This window comes from Tachyglossus aculeatus, chromosome 25, assembly GCF_015852505.1.
Source record: "Tachyglossus aculeatus isolate mTacAcu1 chromosome 25, mTacAcu1.pri, whole genome shotgun sequence".
In the NCBI taxonomy this organism is placed as follows: Eukaryota; Metazoa; Chordata; class Mammalia; order Monotremata; family Tachyglossidae; genus Tachyglossus; species Tachyglossus aculeatus.
In genome coordinates, this window is record NC_052090.1 from 10,866,425 (window position 1) to 10,891,206 (window position 24,782).

The following is a 24,782-nucleotide window of genomic DNA, read 5'->3' on the forward strand; positions in this document are numbered from 1 at the left end:
CTTGAATCCCCCCCAGCGCTTCAGTACTGTGCCTGGCACAGAGTAAGCGCTAAACAAATACCTTCATTATTATTAACTGTGAGAAATTTCTCTTTAAACAAGATGACAACGGTTTGTTTTCCAGAAAATTGGTATCTGTAGCCCTGAACAGAGTCAAATATGGTTTCCTTCTAGTTTAGCATTTCTGGCTGCGGGTGCCAAACACCCTACAAATGGTCACTCCTTGACTTGCCCAGATTTGGAATCCTAAACATAGGATATTTGTGGAAGGAGGGAGGAGCAGGAAAGGAGGATTTGCTAGCACTTGTGTGCCCCAAACAAATACCAGTCCCAGACCCATTCCCTTAACGTCAGAGATTCATCTCTGGGACTGTGTCTATTTATTGTTGCATTGTACTCTCCCAAGTGCCTAGTACAGTGCTCCTCACACAGTTAGTGCTCAATAAATACCACTGATTGATCAATTGATTGTATGAATTCTCCCCACGGCTGGACCGAAGACTGATGATTATTGAAGGCAGCATATTGAAGGCAGCAATATGGCTTAATGGGGTAAGCGATCTAACCCCCACAAAAAGAAGGGTGATGTGGTAGTTAGGAAAGGTAAGCCACATAGATGCTGTACAAATACGAACAACTGCCATGTTGCTAAAGCAGCCTTTCCTCATTGTGATCAAATGAACCTCAATGCCATCCAGAACTTGGACATCAGCCTGGCAGTCACAGGCTTGGGTCAAACAGCATGATCCATTTGAATGGCCTCTGTTCCTGATGGAAGTCTTTCAAAAGCCAAGGCCTCTCAAGCACCTCCCAAGTTTAATCTGATTTAGATATGAGTGGTAAGTTCCTTTCCTATTCAACTCAAGGAACACTTGCTCAAATCAGTCAGATGGTCTGGGTACAAATAAACAGATTAAATGAGATGGAAATCGGAGACTACCTTAGGCAAGTGCATTGAGTGAGGCTGAACCATCTTCTCCTTGTAGAAAACAATGAATGAAGGATGAGCCTGGAACTCCAATGCATGGCTTGCAGAGATGAAAGCAACCAAAAATTGGGGTTCCAGGGAAAACAAAGATGACCGGCATTTAGAGGGACATATTCTGAGTACAATGTGCATGTGTACCGTGTGTGTGTATGCACACATATATACACACATATGCATATATATAATGGTATTTAATAATAATAATGTTGGCATTTATTAAGCGCTTACTATGTGCAAAGCACTGTACTAAGCACTGGGGAGGTTACACGGTGATCAGGTTGTCCCACGGGGGGCTCACAGTTTTCATCCCCATTTTACAGATGAGGTCACTGAGGCCCAGAGAAGTTAAGTGACTTGCCCAAGGTCACACAGCTGACAATTGGCGAAGCGGGGATTTGAACCCTTGACCTCTGACTCCAAAGCCCGTGCTCTTTCCACTGAGCCACGCTGCTTCTCATTTATATTATGAATATATTATTATATTATTATGTATTTATATAGCATACACCTATACTCAATATATGCCCTTCAATTTTCAAAATAGCATTACTGACAGTGAGATTCTTTTAAAGGTGCCTAACAAAATCAATGCACTCTTTCCTGTTATTACTCACAGGTACTCACTGGCTGTGGTCAATAAGCACTCAATAAATACCACTGACTGATTGATTGATGATTGATTGGTGGAATGGCTCTAGAAGTTACACACGACATCGTATGTGTCTTCAAATTTCACATGAATGACAAAGATGGGACATAATAATCACTCAGTATGCCTTCAGTCTGTATTCTGATCACAATATTACTCCTACAAGTAAATATTTATTAGATCTCCCTACAACCTGAACTTCCATCAGTGAGTTTCAGGATACATGAAGGATTAGGAACGGTCTTTAATTTGTAATTTCTGCGTATGGTTCCAAAATGCTAATGCAGCACCTTGTAGGCACTCAATAAATGTTGGTGAAATTTTTCTTGCCAAAATGGGGCATTTTAGGGCACAACTGGGATAGAACCTGATGGAAGAATAGATCCCAGTTCAAAGGATCATGTTTTCATTCCTATTAAATACACTATGAGGTCGAGGGCCTATGTTCATATGTGAAAACTGTCCAATCCCCATCTTGCCCCTCACTTCTTCGCCTAAAGCTCTGCTTGGGTGGGGCTAGGATTTTGTGATGATGGGAGGTGCTGGGCTGATGGACACCTTAAACGCCCGAGAAGTCTGTTCTCAGACAACCCCATCCTCTGTATCCTTCATATTTGCCCTCACTCCACTTTCTCGACAGGTATAAGATTGGAAAAACACGCCTCCTATCACATTCAAATCACACTTGAATTTCAAAGCAGCAACGTGAAACAGATGCAGATGCTTACCCTTAGAAGGGACAAAGCAAACCAAGATTCTGGGTCATGTGGTTAATAATAATAATAATAATTTATTGAGCTCTTACTGTGTGCAGAGCACTGTACTAAGTGCTTACTTCACTACCCTGGCCCTCAGTTACCTCATCTGTAAAATGGGGATTAAGACTGTGAGCCCTACATGGGACAGCTTGACTACTTTGTATCTAACCCAGCACTTAGAACAGTGCTTAGCACATAGTAAGCGCTCAATAAATAAAATTGAATGAATGAATGAATAAATACTATTGTTGGATAGGGATTGTCTCTGTTGCTGAATTGTACTTTCCAGGCACTTAGTACAGTGCTCTGCACACAGTAAACGCTCATAAATATGATTGAATGAATAAATTATTATTACATATAAACAGAGAGTTTCATTGGCAATGCAAAATCACACCTGAGTCCAAATATTTATATTTAGTGCTCCTGTAACTGGTTGCATGTGGGAAAAAAAAATCTTTTCTGGATAAAAGTAGGCTGCTTTCTTAAAAAAAATCCCCAAGTCTCTACTTCAAAGCCTGTAGCTGAAGCCTTACCTCAAAATTGTTCTTATTGTCTTTTATGAGGTGGCAGCCACAGGTGGTTAAATTCTGCTACTCAGGAAGTCCATTTCCAACCAACACATGGATACACAAAAAGAATCAAGAAGGCCAGCAAGGCTTTTGGAAGTCCGATGGAATTTGTAACAACAGGGCATTGTTCTTTGGTATCTGTAATAACATTTATTAAGTGCTCACAGTGTCACTGTCCTCATACAGTTGGTAAAGAATACGCAGATGGTCATTAGACATGACTCCAGACCCTCGTGAGGCTCACAATGTAGGAAACTGAAGGCTATTGAACTGCGGTGTTGCCCAGCCTCCTATGTTGCTGTGAGATTTTTTTATGGTATTTGTTAAGCACTTACTATGTGCCAGGCACTGTTCTAAGATGACCCCACTTTTAGACTGTGAGCCCACTGTTGGGTAGGGACTGTCTCTATATGTTGCCAACTTGCACTTCCCAAGCGCTTAGTACAGTGCTCTGCACAAAGTAAGCGCTCAATAAATATGATTGATTGATTGATTCTAAGAGCTGGGGTAAATACAACATAATCAGGTTGGACACAGTCCATTTCCCACAGGGGACTGTGGGAAATGTGTCCATTTCCCAGTCATAATCCCCATTGTACAGATGAGGTAACTGAGGCCTAGAGAAGTTACATGACTTGCCCAAGGTCACAAAGAAGACAAGTGGCAAAGCCAGAACTAGAACCCAGGTCCTTCTGACTCCCAGGCCGATATTCTATCCACTAGGCAACTCTGCTTCTCTTGGATCTGGAGTTACCACAGAGGCATATTTCTTGAGTAGTTTCATCAAACCATTCTTAACCTCAAATGGCAAATAATATTTCCAACAATGAAATCTTTGAACATGATCAGTTAAAAAGGACAACTGAGGAGTGCCCAAGCAACTGTTATATGGTGAACTGAAATGAGGTATGGGCCAGAAGAGACGGCAGTGTAATAGTTTAAAGGCAAAGTGAAACTGATTTTCAAACAATGTGATAAAGCGGTGGACTCTGAGGTGACAGCAGATAATAGAACACGTTGGTGAGTAACAATTAGGACAGAAATGTTTTCTTTAAGCAGAAGATTAGGGATGACCAGGATTCCTAAAGCCTGAAGAAGCCTCGAAAAGTGACAGATTCTACAAGAAGCAGCACACATTCAATGTGGAATGGATTATGGGCTTTAAATGGGTCTTTCAGCAATGCTCTATCAGTAATATCATTTGGGGATTGGACATCTTGAAAACGAGTAATACAATCAGAACTGATAAGCAGTTATGAGTACTTAATACCATGTGGCGTGAAATAACTGACAGGGTATCTATTTGGCAACAACACATTTCCCTTCTACCTTTCCATGAAGACTAGGCGTGGAGCAGAAACAACTATCTCATATGTTTGGTTGCACAGTAGAGGGAATTTTTATGATTAGCAATTTATAAGCCCTGTAGAGCTGAAGGTAGCAACGATTACCTACTTCTTTCATTTATTAAGCAGGCTGCCTCTGCAGAAGTCATTGCTCCTGGATAAATAATTAAGATTTTAGAGTCAAAGAGAATGACAGTCAGATGCCATTATTAATGATCATAAAATTAGAATTCAATTATAAAGCCAGTCAAATTTTGGAATCTGACAGGGCTCTGCGCTCATAGTAAGTGGAGAAAATATGAAAATTAACACTGCCTTAACTCCAGATTTCCAGAGCAGAGCATTCTTGCTGTCCCTAGTAACTGGGATAATTTATATCACTGAAATGGAGGTGGCCAGAAGAAGCTGATGCTTCAGAATTAAGAGGATTGTTGATCCAAGAAAGCCCCCTTCTTGGTAAATAAAGTGATTTTTTTTGACCAGTATATAAGCTCTCATTTCTAAGCCTCTTCTAGCTTCCCCCTTAAAACTCATCTAGTTTGTAGGTAAGTAGCCAACACTGTTAAAATTTAGATAAATTGCTTCACTAGTTTATCCTGCTTACCAACACATTAATGCGTTCAAAGATTTCAGCAAATTTGTCAGACATACTCCAACTTTAATGAATATATGCTGAGTGGCCCTTACTAAATTACCCATTTCTAAATGTTCTATAATCTTGTCCCATGTCATTATTTCTAGCATTTTCCTCCTATGTGAAGTGAGATATTGAACAATAGACCCAGGTTTCTTAAATGTTACCTTGCTCTTTGGGGCAGTATGGAAATAAAGAAAACAAATAAACCAACCCAATAAAATGAATGGTTAAAATACTTCACCCACCATTTGACTTGGATTTTGGTGTAAAAACTGAAATAGAGGAATTAGAAATAAAATCAAGAAGCTCCAGATTCTGAACAGCAAACTATCACAATAAAATATCAAGGACACAGGAAATGCAGATGATACTCAAAAGCAGCGTGGAAGCAGCGTGGCTCAGTGGAAAGAGCCTGGGCTTTGGAGTCAGAGATCATGGGTTCAAATCCCAGATCTGCCAAATGTTAGCTGTGTGACTCTGGGCAAATCACTTAACTTCTCTGTGCCTCAGTTACCTCATCTGGAAAATGGGGATTAAGACTGTAAACCCCCCATGGGACAACCTGATCACCTTGTAACCTCCCAAGAGCTTAGAACAGTGCTTTGCACAGAGTAAGCACTTAATAAATGTCATTAATAATAATAATAATAATAAAAGCATAATTTCAAACTGCCAGTGACTAGACAGTGAACAGTTCCCATTAAGAGTCCTTGGTTTTCCCACCTTAAATTTATTTCTGTGACCTAGAAATAATGAAGATCCCATGGTACCTATTACCACGTGGCATGAAATAACTGTCAGGGAAATTATTAAGGAACAACACATTTTCCTTCTACCTTTCTATGAAAACTGGGCTTGAAGCAGAAACAACTATCTCATATGTTTGGTTGCATACTAGAGGAAATCTTTATTAGCAATAATGATTAGCAAAAATGAAGACAGAGATCTCCCACAGGACAAACTATGGTAGTGGCCCATCCTCAAAATAATCTAGGAGAAAAATATCCCTTAATTTAATACATTTATCCAACAAATATGGCGAGTCCGGTGGATTAATCTGCAGTATTTAGAACATATTTATGCTCTTTTTTTAATGGTATTTGTTAAGCACTTATTTGTTTAATCACTCATCCTCAGCACTTATGTTTGAAAGCTCCATATGGGCACGGATGTATCACTAGCTAGTCTCAATCTTTCTGAACATTTAGTTAGTGTATTATGCTCAGTGGGTGCTCAATGAAGACTGCTACTATTGTTTTAAAAGAAGAGTGACCAGGAGCAGAAATATTGAGTAGAACAAAGGAAACTCTCAAAATTCAGGTTCATACCAGGAGCGTCCAGAACCTGTATCAGGATTCTGAACTGAACTTTCCAGCTCTCACCCTCTAGCAGACCCAAATCTTCAAAGCCACACTAGCATTTTCACAGCTTCTTCTCTGGAGCAGAGATGATTTTAAGCTGGACTGGACAGTTTGATCTGGCCATGGTTGGGCTGGCCTTGACATTTTGAGGTCCAGGATCATTTGCCCTGTTAGTTACAATGTTAGCTCTCATATGTCAATCAGTTTTTGGGGAAAGCAACTACAGCTTTATAATCCATTACATCTTTAATTGACAACAAACTAAAGAGAGACAGAAACAGAGAAGTGGTCTATCCACCGTGTGAAGGTTTGAAGAACTACCTACGGTATTTTGTGTGGTGGACAAGCTCAGCAGGAATCCTGAAAAGAGCCAGCAAAGATGGGGATGAACAGTACGGTAGTTACTGAGGTGGCTACCCTGGTGACCACCTTCTGTTTTAGGATGGTGTGGCACAGCATTGGCACTATGCTACAGAAGTAGGTGGCCCAGTGGAAAAAGCAGTCAGAAGATCTGGGACCTGGGTGCTAATCTTGACTCCGTTAATTGTTTGCTGTGTGACCTGGGGCAAGTCAGTGAACTTCTCTGTGCCTCACTTTCCTCATCTTAAAACAGGATTAAATACCTGTTCTCCCTCCTGCTAAGACTGTGAGACTCCTGTGGGATAGTGACTGTGTCCAACCTGATGAACCTGTACCTAAGCCAATGCTTAAAACAGTGCTTTCACATAGTAAGTGTTTAACGAAGTCCACAAATATTATCATTATTTAGCCAAAATCGTTTTTTCTATGAAAAACGTTGGCAGGCACTCTGCAATTTGCTGCACTCCTTCTTTCCTACTTGCCTGTGGCACCCTACTCAAACCACTTTCACTATAGTCCATTCTTTTGTGCCGGTTCTCAGTCCCAGAGTTTTTGTGACCGGACCAAGGTTCACCCATCTTTTAAGATGGGAGACTCTGTCATCTACAACGGTAATAGTTGAAGCTTCAAAATACAACTATGGAAGGCTCAATTCATTGCACTAAAATGCCACTATTTTCTATAGAGAACCCTGAGGTTTGTAGCACGGCATAGTGCGGGCAATAGTGCCCAAAAGAATATCAAATTAAAACCACCTTAGGAGCACAGATGTAAGGGATGCGATTAATCACATAGGGAGTATCTCCATCTTTGATTGCAACTCTTTGAGGGCAAGGATCATGTCTACATATTCTGTTGCAATAATGATAATTATGGTATTTGTTAAGCTCTATGTGTCAAGCACTGTTTTTAGTGCTGGGGTAGATATGAGGTAATCATCATCATCATCATCATCAATCGTATTTATTGAGCGCTTACTATGTGCAGAGCACTGTAAAGGGCTTGGGAAGTACAAATTGGCAACATATAGAGACAGTCCCTACCCAACAGTGGGCTCACAGTCTAAAAGGGGGACATGATCAGGTTGGACACGATCCCTGTACCATGTGGGGCTCATAGTCTAAATTGGAGGGAGAGGGATTTAATTCCCCTTTTACAGCTGAGAGAACTGAGTTACATGGAAGTTAAGTGACCTGCCCAATGTCACACAGTGGACAAGTGAAAGAGCTGGGATTAGAACACAGGTCCACTGACTTCCAGCCATCACTGGGCACCAATTAGTGACACTTTCCAGCAAACACAGCAGTGTAGCCTTCTTCTTGTATTTCTTATTTGTCAGGGAACACATCTGCTAATTCTGTTCCGTTGTGTTCTCCCAAGCACTTAGTATAATGCTCTGCAGATAGTAAGTGCTCAATCTATTGATTGATTGTAATTTGAGAACAGGGTGAGAAGGGAGGTGACAGTGGAGGGGAAATACGGACAAAAGCTCACTGAGAAATGTCATCTAGTTTCCTAGAAGAGAGCTGAAATCCAGGGAAATTGGAAAAGGCACAGGAGTTCTCTACAACTTGTTTGCTGTGCAACCTTAGGTGAGTCACTTAACTTCCCTAGGCCTCAGTTTCTTCTTCTGTACACTGGGGGTTAAACACCTGTTCTCTCTCCCCTTAAACTGTGAGCTTCATGTAGGGTCCGATCATATCTACCATAGCACTTATCACAGCGCTTGACTGTTGTTGAACTGGCTGCCCAAAACCAAGTCTCTCTGGACTCTGGGCCCATCTGTCACTGCTCTGTCAGTACTCAACGACCACAAATGCTGGGTGTCAAAAGGTCATGGGTTCTAATCCCGCCTCTGCCACTTGTCTGCAGTGTGATGTTGGGCAAATCACTTCTCTGTGCCTCAGTTTCCTCATCTGTAGAATGGCGATTGAGACTGTGAGCCCCATGTGGGGCAGGGGCGGTGTCTAACCTGATTTGCTTGTATCCAACCCAGTGCTTAGTACAGTCTTGGCAGAAAGTAAGTGCTTTACAAATACCACAGGTATTATTATTATTATTCTCTGACATGGTTACAGGAGGAGCCGTATTTGGGAGGTGAGCAGAACCACCAGGACTGAATGGAGGCTACTTCTTCCCAACCCCCAACTAGCCTGCATCATTGATGGGTGTTGATGACTGCTCACCAGCCTAGGTTACTGAATTCAGGTGTAAGGTAAAAGCATCTTCCCACCTCTGTCACATGCAGAGGGAAAAGATGACACCGGTGAGCCGGTGAGTCAGTCGATCATATTAAGTGTTTACTGTATGCAGAGCACTGTACTAAGCACTTGGGAGACTACAGTATAGCAATAAACAGACACATTCCCCACCCAAAATAAGCTTACAGTCTAGGAGGAGATAGACATTAATATAAATAAAAGCCACTCTAGGGGATTTCAGCAGTTTTTCCTTTCCCAGAGACCAGCCAGGTTCCATATTACTGAGCTTTTAGATACTTAGTTTCTTCACGCCCCTTCAAAAACACTCACATTTGCCTTGACAAAGGAACATGTCAACTGTTTTTCTGCTTTTCATTATTGTCAAATTTCAGGAACAATATCAATCATAATATTGATTTCAGGTTATTTAGTCATACATGGAATTTGGTACTGTCTTCTCCCACTTTCTATTTTCTCTTGAGCTTTCTGAGTTACTGACATATTATTGCCGTAAAACATATGTAGGGTCAATTCATGCTGAATAGTTATTAGAAACCATGATAACAAAAGTCATTACACTGCAGTTCAGTTTTGACAGTAAAATTTCTGCAACATTATCACAAATCCTCATGCATTAGTGCAATGATCCTTACTATAGTTTCATATTAGAATCAAAAGACTGCTGTAGCATGCTTGATACAAAAAGTCATGCAAGTCAAGTTCTTTTCTGCTTTTACAGATAACACATTTCCTTCTCTTCTACATACCTTACCCATTCGGCACCTCTTCTTAGTATATGCTCTCTAGAATACTGATTATGTGTATTTAAAAAATCAGAATTTACATATACATATATGTGTGTGTGTTTGTACATGTGTGTGTGTGTGTGTTTATTTATATATTTAGGACCACAGCAGTGCTGTTAAAAATGTGAATACTTGAAACATGCATAGAGGACGCTATTCTGATGTAATAACAAATTGCATAAAAAATGCACCTTTCTCTTCTTACTGCAGATTGTTTATTTGATCTGTGTGTATGGGTGTTTGTGTGTGCACGTGTGCAGGGCTGTCCTAAAAATATACTAACTTCACCTAAATCAGACGCACGAGACAACTACTTCTGCTGGGCTTTATCCTTGCAAAGAAAAACCAAACAGAAAACAACAGCAAGGGATGATCTACGTATGCACACCATTAGAAAGTGTTTGTCAGTTGCACAGATAATGTTTTTCTTGCCTTAAGGAGAGTGACAGCATGGCACCAACACGACAAGTTTTAGAATAAACGTAAGGTTTAGAACGCAATGGCAATCGATCAATGATATCATTTATTGGGAGCACTGTACTAAGCACTTGGGAGAGTACAAAACTTGAAGCAGTGTGGCCTAGTGGTTACAGCATGGACCTGGGTCTAATCTCAGCTCTGCCATTTGTCTGCTGTGTGACCTCAGGCAAGTCATTTAACTTCTCTGTGCCCCAGTTACCTCCCCTGTAAAGTGGGGATTAAAGACTGTGAGCCCCATATGGGACATGGGCTATGTCCAACCTGATAAGCTTGTATCTACCTCAGCGCTTAGAACAGTACCTGGCACACAGTAAGCACTTTACAAATACCATAAAAAATATAAAATGGAGTTGATTGAAACACTGCCTGCCCACAGTGACTAATTTTCTGTATGGCTGCCAGACTTGGCCCTATGCCACAGTTGCTGCGACCAATTTCTACAGCAGTTCCAGCAATGCCACCTCATTGCCACACTTAACACCTAACAGAAAGGCGATGCAGAGGCCATCTTGCAGGAAGAGGTAAACTTTATCAATGCACACTGTGGGAAAAGATTGTTGGTCATATTTTGGCCTTATCAACCACATTGATTTTTAAACCCAGAAGGCAACTACATGATCTCGATTTCAATCATTCCTGTTGGAGTCAGAGCACGTAGGCTCTAATCCCGGCTCTGCCACTTTTCTGCTGCGTGACCTTGGGCAGGCCACTTAATTTCTCTGTGCCTCAGTTACCTCATCTGTAAAATGGGGATTAAGATTGTGAGCCTTACATTGGACAATCTGACTACCTTGTTTCTACCCCAGCGCTTAGAACATTGTGTGGCACACAGTAAGTGCTTAACAAATACCACAAAAATTATTATCGTTATTACTTCTCTATCTATATTCACTCATACATATGTGTGTATAAATATGTATAAATTTACATTTTATCACAACCTGTGTAATAAAAAAACAGCTGGTTTGAGCTACAAAACATTGAGAATATAATTTATCTCACCTTATTGTACTTGCATAAGACATTATCAAAATTCTAGGGTTTATGAAAGAGAATAGAAATCCACCAGAAAAACTCTGAGATTCAGTAAAATTGCAACAGAAGTGTTGACAATTTGGATACCTTAAGCCCTAAGACCAGTTAATATAGCCTCTCAATGCTCAAATATGAAAGTGTCAGTATCAACCATGAATGTGACTACAAAGAAAAACAATTGCATCCCTCCTGTAGTATAACACAGTCATGAAAAATCCACCTAAATGTGTTGGGAATTTTTATTTCCATGAATAGGAGAAAATGATTCAGCAGGAAGCAGCATGGCATAGTGAAAAGGGCACAGGTCTGGGAGTTTGAAGACCTGGGTTCTACTCCCAGCTCTGCCACTTGTCAGCTGTGTGTGACCTTGGGTAAGTCACTTCACTTCTCTGCACCCCAGTTCCATAATCTGTAAAATGGGGATTAAGACTGTGAGGTCCATGTGGAACACAGACTGTGTCCAAACTGATTAGCTTGCATCTTGTCTTACACTTGTCGAGTCATTTCCGACCCATTGCTACTCCATGGGCACATCTCCCCCAGAATGTCCCACCTCCATTGGCAATTGTTCTGGTAGTATATCCATAGAATTTTCTTGGTAAAAATACAGAGTGGTTTGCCATTCATTGCCTTCTTTTTGAGTGTCTGCCCTCTACCTTCTCCCATGCTGCTGCCTTCCACTTGCTAGCCACTGCACAAGCTAGGAATGGACTGTCCTGCCGTCGACCCCCGGCCCACGTCCTCCCCCTGGCCTGGAAAACCCTCCCTCCACACATCCGCCAAGCTGGCTCTCTTCCTCCCTTCAAAGCCCCAATGAGAGCTCACCTCCTCCAGGAGGCCTTCCCAGACTGAGCCCCCTTTTTCCTCTCCTCCTCCCCATCCCCCCCGTCCTACCTCCATGACCTCTGACTCCAAAGCCCATGCTGTTTCCACTGAGCCACGCCGCTTCTCTATGTCACCATATGTCATTCACACATGTGGAGGATGAGGAAGTCAAAGGGTGTTGTAGCAAGACAGACAGGCCTTGAGATAACTCCCAGCCAGTCCCCTCATCCATCTCCTTAGTTCCCCTTGAACAAAACAGATCAAAAGAGGCAGAGAGGTGGAAGCCAAATTTTCCAAATCCACTTAATACTAACAATAATAACCAGGGAATTTCTTACGTGCTTACTATGTGTCAAGCATCAGTCTAAGCTCTGGGGTAGAAATAAGTTAACGAGGTAGGACACAATCCCTGTCCCACATGGGGCTCACAGTCTAAATAGAAGGGAGAACAGGCATTGAATCCCTATTTTACAGATGAGAAAAATGAGGTCCAGAGATGATAAGTGACTTGCCCAAGGTTTCACCCAGCAGGCAAGTGGCAGAGCTGGTATTAGAACCCAAGTTCTCTGAATTTCGGGCCCATGTTCTGACAACTAGGCCTAGCTGCATGATTATACTGAGTTGCCAAAACTGAGGACCAGATTTAGTCTCCTGTCATCGTCTGTTCTCAAATTATGTGTTAGGAAAAGAATTCTGAAATCTGGGATCAGCACAATCCTTCACCTGAAATGAATTATTCAGTCATTCTTTGGAACTCAAAGTACAATCCAAACTATACTTTTATAAACTAAGACCCTGTCTTGAGAACCGCAACAGGTATTTAACTCTGGCCAACTATTAAGTACCATCATTTCAGCAATGGCGGATTTAAGAAAGTTCTTTTGGCAACACGCGTCTGTTGTATATAGAGCAGCAAAGTGTCGGAAGCCCGTAATATTGGACAAGGAGTAAGCACTGCAACAGGAGCTTTCCTTAGTAAACTCAATTTCCTTGAGTTCTGCAACAATGCAACCCCCACATTATAGGAGAACTGGGTATACTTCAAGGTAAAACAATTCTGGAAACTGCTTAGATCACTCTGAGGAAGTAAGGAAGAAAATTGTACTTAGTTGAAACAGGAACAAAATGAAGGAAAATATTTACCATACACTTTTTGTGTTAGTTTTCATTATAACTAACATCTGTTAGATATAGCTCTGTAGATTTGGGAAAGGATGATTACAAGGGCAATTTTTTCAAATGTTTATGTCACTGTGATGTATCTGTATAGTTCTGCAATGAGAAAAATCATTACACTGACACTCCCACAGAATTGATTTTCGGTAGCAATTGTAAGTCACTTCGTAGTCAAAACCTGAGAGGAGAATCTACCTCCTTTTTCTAAGAACTGATTGCAACAAATTCTTTTAATCATTTTATTGTAATTCAAAAAACAGATCTGGGGGTGTTGATAGGATAATATTTGTTTTGCTAGTTGGTCTGGTTCCTTCTTTTCAAGAAATAAACATTCTGCAGCTGTAAAATCGGTTAATTACTAAATGGAAATAATAATAATAATAATAATATTACTTGTTAAGCACTTACTATGTGCCAAGAACCATTCTAAGTGTTGGGGTAGTTACAAGTTAATCAGATTGGAACCAGTCCCTTTCCCATTTGGGGCTCACTGGCTAAGTAAGAGGGAGTATGATTTAATCCCCATTTTACAGGTAAAGTAACTGAGGCCCAGAGAAGTGAAGTGACTTGCCCAAGATCACCCAGCAGACAAATGGTAGAACCTGGATTAGAACCCAGGTCTCTTTCCTCTACTCCATGCCGCTTCTCTACGACAGCATGACATGACTCATGGCAGCATCCGAGTCAGGGAACCGGGATGTTGTGAAAGATTATAGAAATTTCCGACAATAAAAAGGTTCAAGGTCTTCCCCTCTCCTTATCAACCAAAGGCACATTTCCCACCTGCTTCTCTCAAAGGTCATGAGGGGCTCTAAGTCTAAGTCTATGTGGACAGCATGAGCAGTGAGAAGCCCTGAAATGGCTCCTTCAACCACAGTGCTCTGGTGCTCTTATTAAGTTTATTGGTGCCTTTGTGTTTGGGGTCTTTTGTCATTTTGTATTAAATCTTTCCTCAAATGCTCATCACCAACCATCCAGACCCATTTTGAGATTGACACCGAGAGCCAATCACTCCATCAATTGTATTTATTGAGCGCTTACTATGTGCAGCGCACCGCAATACACACGTGGCAGCATGCAATGTAACAGTGTTGGGCCAGTGACTGGGTCCAGAGGACCCACTGTAAGCTCGTCCGCTAGACCGTAAACTCGCTGTGGGCAGGGAATGTGTCTATTTATTATTGCATTGTACTCTCCCAAGAGCTTAGTCCAGTGCTCTACACACAGTAAGCACTCAATAAATATCATTGTATGAATCTCATTTATCCCTTTTATAATAATCATAATAATAATGATGGTATTTATTAATCACTTAGTATGTGCAAAGCACTGTTCTAAGCACTGGGGAGGCTACAAGGTGATCAGGTTGTCCCATGGGGGGCTCACAGTCTAAATCCCCATTTTACAGATGAGGTAACTGAGGCAAAGAGAATTTAAGTGACTTGCCCAAAGCCACACAGCTGACAATTGCTGGAGCCGGGATTTGAACCCATGGTCTCTGACTCCAAAGCCCGTGCTCTTTCCACTAAGCCACGCTCTCCCAAGCTCTTAGTATAGTGCTCTACACAGAGTAAGTGCTCAATAAATACCATTGACAGATTGATTGATTCTTAGGAAAGCACTTCTGCTTGCTCAGCCTCTTTTAATGTCATTGTGGCAGTAATTTAGTTTGACTTGTTTTCTCCCTTATACTGTTAATTCCTTGAGGGCACTATTTGCATCTTATATTTCTTTGGTCTCCTTCAAACTCCTTAGCCTAGTGCCCTTTACCCAGAAGGCAGTCAATAAATCCTGCTTTTTATGACGATGACGAGCATGATGATATGTGTAGTTTCACTAAGTGAAGACTAATGCATGAGGGGAGTAAAATATCTACAGTCTCTAAGAAGGTTGTTCACTGAAAAGAAAAGAATTATTTAATATGCTTAACAACAGACTGGGGGCCTATCGAAGAAAGGGAAAATGTGAGGTAACAGCTAACCACTTCCTGGCTGTGGGATTCATTAAGCTACAGAAAGTCTTCCAAGGGAAGTGAAAAGAGCACTGCCTCTTCCACCATTTAGAACCAGGCTGAATGAAGGAGTAGGAAGCATGATGTGTGTGTGGGGGGGAACCCTGAATTAACAAAATGGACCAGAGTTCTTCATAGACCCATTTGCCAAAATTTCTTTCTCAAGAACCCTAGCTCCCCAAAAGCAGTGGAATGCTATTCCTCTTTGGTGGATTTAACAGCATTGCTAAGGCCAATCTGCCCATTGTGGTACATTGATCTTCCACATCACTTCTACAGCCCAGCCCACACCCTCCGCTCCTCGGCCGCTAACCTCCTCACGGTACCTCATTCTCGCCTGTCCTGCCGCCAAACCCCAGCCCACATCCTTCCCCTGGCACACATTCACCAAGATAGCTCTCTTCCTCCCTTCAAAGCCCTACTGAGAGCTCACCTCCTCCAGGAGGCCTTCCCAGACTAAGTCCCCCTTTTCCTCTCCTCCTTCCCATCCCCTCCGCCCTACCTCCTTCCCCTCCCCACAGCACTTGTATATATATATATATATATATATATATATATGTTTGTACAGATTTATTACTCTATTTATTTTACTTGTACATATTTACGAGTCTATTTTGTTAATGATGTGCATATAGCTTTAATTCTATTTGTTCTGACGATTTTGACACCTGTCTACATGTTATATTTTGTTGTCTGTCTCCCCCTCCTAGACTGCAAGCCCGTTGTTGGGTAGGGACCGTCTCTATACGTTGCTGACTTGTACTTGCTCTGTACACAGTAAGCGCTCAATAAATGCGATTGAATGAATGAATGAGTGAATGAATGATAAGGGCAGTCAACACTTAATGACTTCTGTATCTGAAGCCCAGAAATGCAAAACGAGTGGTGATTCAAACAGATCTTTGGGGGCTTCATTGAAAATGGCTATGCAAGAAATAATGTCTCCAAAGGATCCCAAAGATCCCAAAGATATGTTTGTGTACATCGATACCAAAGGGCTACACAAGAATGCTGAACAAAATTTCCATTTCATTCAATACGCAAAATGCAATTGCATGTCAGGTGCTGAAGGAGGTAAGCATTCCTTTAAAGGCAAGTCATCTTTGCTAATGACAGAAATAGAGTATGCTTACTAGAAGAGAAAAGTGGTTTGCACAGATATTCTGCCAGTTGGAGTTTTACCTATTTTGGAAAAAGAGAGGCTGGATAGCCAAAAAGATGCTAGAGATTTTTTTTTTTTCTTTTTGATTATCAGCAACAAACAGAACATGCCTGGAGGGATATTACCCAAATACTCCCACGGATACACTGATACTTTCCATGGACACCTATAGAAATGTTTAGGAATCGGGAAATTTTTGGAAGAAAACTTTCCTGAAATTATTTTTAACACCTTCTCCTTCTCCAGATATAACAGCTTTGTTTCTAAGGGTTCATCTCTATCCCTTTCTCCTGTAGGAGAAACCATAAACCATTCCAATACTTTTTGTAGAAAATTAAACACATTTATTTTTTCACTATGAATTATGTCGAAAACTCATTTGTCTCCAGCACTGCCAGATGTGAGTTGACAACAATAACACCTTCCAGTCTAATGAATAGGAAACAGGAGGAGGCAGCCAAGCAGCAAACCAAAGCACCATGGAGAACATTCCACTCTATTGGGTAAAAACTCAGAAAATAAACTACATAAAGGCTATAAGAATGACGAATATCATATTCTACCGCTTCTTGTGCCTACATGAAAGATAACAAAAAGCAGCTGCTTTATGAAAACACTCAAAATCTTGGGTAGTTTGCCAAGAGAACAGGGCAGGATGTAATCCACTGAATCCAGCTCTCTGTGGATGGTAGAGAGAATAGTCCCCCTGACCGGGCAAGCTGGGAAGCAGCATGGCATAGTGGTTAGAGCACGGGCCTGGGAGTCGGAAGGTCATGAGTTCTAATCCTGCCTCCACCACTTTGCTGTGTGATCTTGGGCAAGTCATTTCACTTCTCTGTGCCTCAGTTACCTCATCTGTAAACTGGGGATTGAGACTGTGAGCCCCAAGTGGGACAGGGACTGTAACCAACCCAATTTGCTTGTGTCTACTCCAGTGCTTAGTACAGTGCCTTGCACATAGTAAGTGCTTAACAAATACCATCATTATTATTATTATCATTATTATTTACTCAACCAAGTTGGCGAGACTCACTCTGTACCTCTCTTTCTGCTCACTGCCTCTCACCTCGGGATTTCCTAACCAAAAAGTGCTCTGAATCTCCAATGTCTGTGGCCATAAAATAGATCAATCAATCAGTAGTATTTACTGAGCGCTTACTGAGTACAGAGCACTGTATTAAGTGCTTTAGAGAGGTCAATATGACAGAGTCGGCAGGCATGTTCCCTGCCCACAATGAGCTTACAGTCTAAAGGAGATTGGCGTGGTTTTTGAAATAATTCAACTACTGATAAGGAAAAGAGAAAAGAATCCTTGGAGGTTGCTTGAAAATCAAATTGACGGAGCAATCACTTTTAAAAATGCACCCTGCTTCTTTGACACGTGGGTTTTGGACAAAACTCTCAGCTCAGAGGCCAATCAATCAATCATATTTGTTGAGCACCTACTGTGGGAAGAGCACTGTACTAGGCATTTGGGAGAGTACAATATAACAGACACATTCCCTGGCCACAGTGAGCTTACAGTCTAGAGAGGGAGGCAGACATTAATGTAAATACATTCCAGATATGTGCATAAGTGTCGTAGGGCTCAGGGGTGGGGGTAGTGAATAAAGGGAGCAAGTCAGGGTGATGGAGAAGGGAGTGGAAATAGAGGAAATGAAGGGCTTAGTCAGGGAAGGACTCTTGGAGGAGATGTGACTTCAATAAGGCTTTGAAGGTAGGGAGAGTAATTGTCTTTTGGATATGAATAGGGAGATAATAATAATAATGATATTTGTTAAGCGCTTATGATGTGTCAAGCACTGTTCTAAGCGCTGGGGGAGATACAAGGTTATCAGGTTGTCCCAGATGGGGCTCACAGTCTTAATCCCCATTTTCCAGATGAGGTAACTGAGGCACAGAGAAGTTAAGTGATTTGCCCAAGGTCACACAGCTGACGTGGCAGAGCTGGGATTTGAACCCATGACCTCTGACTCCCAAGCCTGTGATCTTTCCACTAAGCCACGCTGATCACATTTAATCTTGTTCTTTGATGAAAGGATCTAGATGCTGGGTTTAGAATACATTTTTGATCCTTCAGGAACCTCTTTAAACTCAATAGCCATGAGCCTGAAACAGTTTTTCTGGAGCTGCTACATGATGATTCCTGTTCCCTGGAAACCCCCAGCCAAGATGTCACACAGAAACTTGAGAACTGTTTTCCAGAGAGTGCCCAAAGCTGTGAATGATGATACGTTTGAAGAAAACTGTGGTATTAACCTGAACCAGGAATCCCCTTTACCCTGCCAAATTTCTTCACTGGCGATATGGAAAAGAATGTCTTCCATTACCTCGGCTCTATACTGTCCGCCATGCCACAGTAGGCAATAAAGTAAAAAATAGACGATGACCAGCATACCCTTTCAATGACTGCCAAGTAGACTGTGGTGACAATGTGACATCAGGCGTCAGAGAACATTGAAGATCTACACATCTCTTACATAGCTATGAACTTTAACTCAGACTTACCTCCCAAATGTCTTTTGGAAAATAGAAACTGCCCTCTCTAGTAAAATAATGGAATGATTTCAGGAACAAAAAGTTGGGAAAACATCAAACATGGTTGAATACAATAGGATTATAAGGAGGAAGCAGTTGACTCTTTTTGATTCTTCGCCTTGTTGAGTATAAAATGAGAGGGTGAAGGAGAGGAAACTAAAAACTTAATGAAGCCTGTGCCCTATCTAGGTTCTTAACATATTTTTCTCCTTCTTATCCATGGGCAGGGCAGCGAAAGAAAGAGAGGAGAGAGAGAGAGAGACAGAGACAGTGCCAGTACCCTCTCAAATAGCAACAGACCTTAAAAAAGGGGAACTACTGCATTTTCTGGATCACAGTGCAAATGTGCAAAGAAATTGAACCATGAGTATTACCTTTTGCTGGTCTCTAGCAGCTGATTCCAATTTCAACCTTTTATCATAGAGATTCAAAGTGTGGTCCTTTTCTGATAAGAAAGTTTTCTGAAGCCTCTGATACTCTTGAGCCAGTCGAAGATTTTCTCCCATAGCATCTTCTTGTGCCATCTGGAAATGAGAGAGGAACTAATTAAAGTCACAACTCTTTTGAACGTTGTAAATGTCATCTAGGGATGTATTAGCCAACAGTAATAAAGGTTCATACAAAATCCATGTAGATGAAAACTGTAGTCTCATAACATCTCCACATCAGAACGCAAGACTATGATACTTGAGGACAGCTTTTTTTCAGAGTCCACCATTATAAATAACCTTATATTCACATTTCATACTGTACGTAGTTTTGGTTGCCACCTGTTTGGAAAAATAGGCCTATCCCAATCTTTCCCTATACTATATGTATGTAAATATAGAATCGCAAACACACCAAGTCCTTTCCTGTCCTTCATTTTCAAAGATGTCCTTAGTGACTGTAAGATCTTATCTGTGCATGAAGGTGTGGCTGAAAAGAGCCACGCCTGACTGACAATCCATTCCACACTGTGTGCATGTAAAAAATGTTCTTTGCCAGGCTGAGTCATCTGCTACTTGCAGGAAGGACAAAACAGAGGTGGAAGAGGTACAGAGTAGTGAAACCAGAATGCTTGGAGAAATGGTACAGCTTCTGTAGGAGGATGGACTTCAAAAATTAGGACTCTGCTCTGGAAATCGAAGGCCAATAAGTGAATGAGATTTTAATGTGACGTCTGAATGGATGGATGGAATGAAAATGTCACTGGGTCCATCATATTCTATAAACACTAGAGTAAGAGAGCTTTATTTAGAGCGGCAGGTTCAAAACAAACAAATTTCTGTCCATAAGTACTTATGCAAAACAAAAATCAATATTTTAAGGAGGATTTTGATAAATTCTTGGATGAGACATCCATAAACAGATTGGCAGAAGAAAGAGTTGGGAAATAGGATTGGCCATCTTAATGTTCCTTCAACAGCCCATTGGTGTCTCTGTAAGACAGAATACTGATCTCTTTCAGCACAGGATCATTTATGTCCTTTTGTTTTTATGGGTGATATGCCTCTTCACAAGATGATTCAGTGCTCTTTAAGAAATAATCACTAGTAATAATTATTAATATGGTAGTAATCTCTGTGTCAATGATTGTGAACAGAAACATCTGGATTGATTTTTTTTCCAATTTGATATTAGGAGGCACCATATCATTGCCTCCACTAAAGTTAGGCTTCATTAAGTTTTTAGTTTCCTTTCCTTCACTCTCTCATTTTGTACCAACAAGCAAAGCATCAAAAGGAATCAAACTGCTTCCTCCTTATAATTCTATTGTACTCTACAATGTTTGATGATTTTCCAACTTTTTGTTCTTGAAATCATTCCATTATTTTACCAGAGAAAGAAGTTTCTATTTGCCAAAAGACATACGTGAGGTAAGTTCTAGTTACAGCTCACATTAAGCAATATTTTTACTATACTGTGGTTCCTCCATTTAAAATGATCAGGCAGCGAAAAAGGGAACCTGGAAAGCCAAACCAAAATGATGTCTCAATCACATATTTACTAATGCTAAGAGGGCAATGAGATTCAATGCCTTCAATGTAGCCAAAGGTGGTACACCAACCAGAATGAGTCGGTTGAGATGCCACCCTTTGGCACAAGTGCTGAGAGGATCCCAAACCTTTGCTTCCAATCTATTAGCATCTAATCTTCCTACCTATGGTAACAATGATGAATGCACTTGGATATCTACCCTTAATTCACTCCACCTTCAGCCCCCTGCACTTATATACATATCTGTAATTTGTATATTTATATTTATGTGTCTCCCCCTCTAGACTGTAAAATCCTTGTGGGCAGGAAACATGTCTACCAATTCTGTTATACTGTACTCTCCCAAGTGCTTAGTACAGTGCTCTGAGGTACAGCGTATGCTCAATAAATTTAATTGAATGCAAAATCACACTCCAGAATTTCAGAACGAATCAGCATCTTTTTGTCATCGTAATAGCTTTAAATAGTTGCTGGTAAGGAATACCTTTGGGCTTGCAAAGACTGGTAAAATATACTGGTCTCTTGGCACTTAACATATATGTGGAACCTGATTATCTTGCATCTAACCCAGCACTTGGTACAGTGCTTGACATAGAGTAAATGCTTAAAAATGCTTATCAACCTCATCACTATTATTATAAGGCACAGTAGCCTTTTCTTGACATAAATTGACACTCCACAATCCTTGCTTCACATTTCTGCCCATTTGTCTACTGGTACCATTAAAATATCTACTTCTGCTTCAGAAAATTCATGGAATATTTGGTGCTTAAAGCCAGTGGAATCTATTTTTATCCAGGCTGCCTAGGTTTAGAGTAACACAGCAAATTTTACCCTGACAGCAGATTAATCAGTTAGCCTGGGATACCCCAGCTCCTAATACAATCGTAGTAGTAAATTTTTACCCAACATTTGAAATTTCCACTCTCCAGCCCAATCTCTCCCCATTTTCCCCACCCCATAAAAACCCACTTATGCTGAAGAGGTGTTTGGGAGCACCTGAGAGATGTCAACTAGAAGTGGGGGGAGAAGGATGGCGAGAAGGAAGCCTAGCACAACATAAATACTAAATATGTCACCACAGACACAGGAACGGATTATAAAACAAAGTTCTTGTGAGTCTTTATAAAGACTTCAAATGCTTCAAAAGCACTCACCTCAACTCGGGGGCACCTTCATAGAAAATATAAATGCTTTAAACTAGGGGCCAATGCTTTCAAGTAATTTGCCACAACTTTCACAGTGTCGATGTGGCAGGAACTGACAAAATGGCATCCTTTATTGGGACAACATGCTCTATGGGGCATGTCAGCATCTACTCCGTGTACAGACCTGATCAAAACACTGTGTTCTCAGATTCCATACATCAATTACTACAAAACGTATGCACACTCTTCTGCGGTGCAAATCTGTAAGAATGATGTGTGCTGATGCCTTGAAGCCTCAGAGGAACACATAACTGTTCAAACTCTCTCAGGGCCTACTTTCTTGTCTGTGCTGCCATGGAGACAAATTTTTTGTCCAACACCAATTCCCTCATAGAATCTTATAAGGAAAATTCCTGGTTTTAAAAAAATGAACAACAACAAGGACAAAATCACCTGAGCTTGCTTTTTGTTTCTTCTTATACCTTGTCAGAAACTACACCTGCCGGCTATATCTTTCATCTGAAAACTGACATACTACCAATTGTATAGTTAAAAATTCCTAAACCAAGCTTTCAACCTCCATCTCCTGTAATTCCTCTCATTTTGGATCTACACCTACTTAATGGGCCTTCTTGTGACGGGTGAACTCGCTGCACCCCTAACCTTCTTCCTCTACGGAAGTCCCTCTCTGCCTCCAAGTTGAGGAGCAGTGTGGCCTAGTGGAAAGAGTGCAGGACTCGGAGTCAGCATGGCCTAGTGGATAGACAATGGGTCTGGGGGCCAGAACGACCTGCGTTCTAGTCCTAGCTCTGCCCCTTAATTGCTGTGTGACCTGGGCAAGTCACTTAACTTCTCGGTGCCTCAGTTACCTCATCTGGAAAATGGGGATTAAGATTGTGAGCCTTATGTGAGAAAGGGATTCTGTCCAACCTGATTATCTCGTACTTACCCCAGCACTTGGTACAGTGCCTGTTACACAGTAAGCGCTTAACAAACACCTCAATTATTATTATCATTATTATTCTCTGTGCCTCAGTTACCTCATCTGTAAAATGAGGATTAAAACCGTGAGCCCTGTGTGGGGCAGATACTGTCTCCAACCCGATTAATTTACCCCAGCACTTAGTACAGTGCCTGGCAGATAGTAGGCACTTAGCAAATAGCATCATCATCATCATAATCATCATCAGAGAATCTGGATGGTAATCTCAGATTTGGCACTTGCTAGCTGTGTGATCTTGGGCAAGTCGTTTAACTTGTCTTTGCCTCAGTTTCCTCATCTGTAAAATGGGGATTTAATACCCGATCTCCCCACCTACTTAGACTGTGAACCACATGCAGGATTGGGACTATGCCTGAACAGATTGACATATCTATCCCAGCACTTAGAACAGTGCTTAACACATAGTAAGTGCTAAACAATTATCTTAATCATTATTATTAGTGCGGAAGATGTTATTATTTCAGCTCCCTTCCTAGCCCAGAATTGCAAATTTTTCTTCGATTTCTCCCTCAGTTCCTTTCTTTCCCACTTCCGCACATTTTGACAGTCAAAAAACTATTATCCATCTTCATGCACCTCTTTAGTATCTGTTCTTTCTGAGGCTGAACAATGCTCCAGAGAAATACGCATTTTGGCCTTAGCCACTTTAGGATATGACCCATCATCATCTTCATTGTCATCATCACACCCAATATCCAATAATTAACCAATCAGCCAATTAATCATATTTATTGAGTGCTTTCTGTTTGCAAAGCACTGTACTACTACTACTACTAATGATGATGGCATTTATTAAGTGTTTACTATGTGCAAAGCACTGTTCTAAGTGCTGGGGAGGTTACAAGGAGATCAGGTTGTCCCACAGGGGACTCACAGTCTTAATCCCCATTTTACAGATGAGGGAACTGAGGCACAGAGAAGTGAAGTGACTTGCACAAAGTCACACAGCTGACAATTGGCAGAGCAGGGACTCGAACCCATGACCCCTGACTCCAAAGCCCGTGCTCTTTCCACTGAGCCACGCTGCTTCTCTAAGGAGAGAGTATAATACAACAGAGTTGGTAGACATGTTCCCTGCCCACAACAAGCTTACGTCTAAAATGGGAAACAGACATTAATATAAATTACAGATATGTACATAAGTGTTTTGGGGTTGAGGGAGAGGTAAATAAAGGGAGCAAATCCAATGGCAAGGTTGATGCAGAAGGGAGTGGGAGGAGAGGAAATGAGGGCTTAGTCACGGAAGACCTCTTGGAGAAGATGTACCTTTAATAAGGCCTTAAGGTAAGGAGAGTGATTATCTGTCAGATATGATGAGGGAGGGCATTACACTAGTATTTGAGTGTCTACCATATGTGGGGCACTGTACCAGGTGTTGGGGAAATACAATTCAGAGAAAAGATATGGTCCTTGTCCTCAAGGAGCTTAACAGCTAATGGGACAGAACAGTCTCTTTCTAACAGGAAAGGACATGCACTATTACAGTTGCCCAATACATACTGAACTACAAGCTCTTTGAGGGCAGAGATTATGTCTACCAACACTCTCCTATTGTACTCCCCAAGCACTTAGTACAGTGTTCTGCACAGAGAAGGTGCTCAATAAATACCGCCAATTCATTGATAGTAAAAGCAACAACAGGAAAATGTTTGAGGCTTCTGGGTGTTTTTAAGACGGAGTGTTTCTGCCATTTGATACTTTGATTGTCAACTGCAGTAGGAATTGGGAAACTGTTGCCGCCTTCTG

At 41.3% G+C, this 24,782-nt stretch overlaps 1 protein-coding gene across 1 annotated transcript in view; it reads right to left on the bottom strand.

Annotated features, from left to right (window-relative positions):
- The window catches only part of CCDC178 (coiled-coil domain containing 178), a 244,510-nt gene that overhangs the window by 69,537 nt on the left and 150,191 nt on the right, over window positions 1-24,782 (bottom strand). The window contains exon 18 of the mRNA XM_038766705.1: window positions 19,280-19,429. Within this exon, the coding sequence (XP_038622633.1) occupies window positions 19,280-19,429 (150 nt within the window). The remainder of the gene's footprint in view (window positions 1-19,279; window positions 19,430-24,782) is intronic.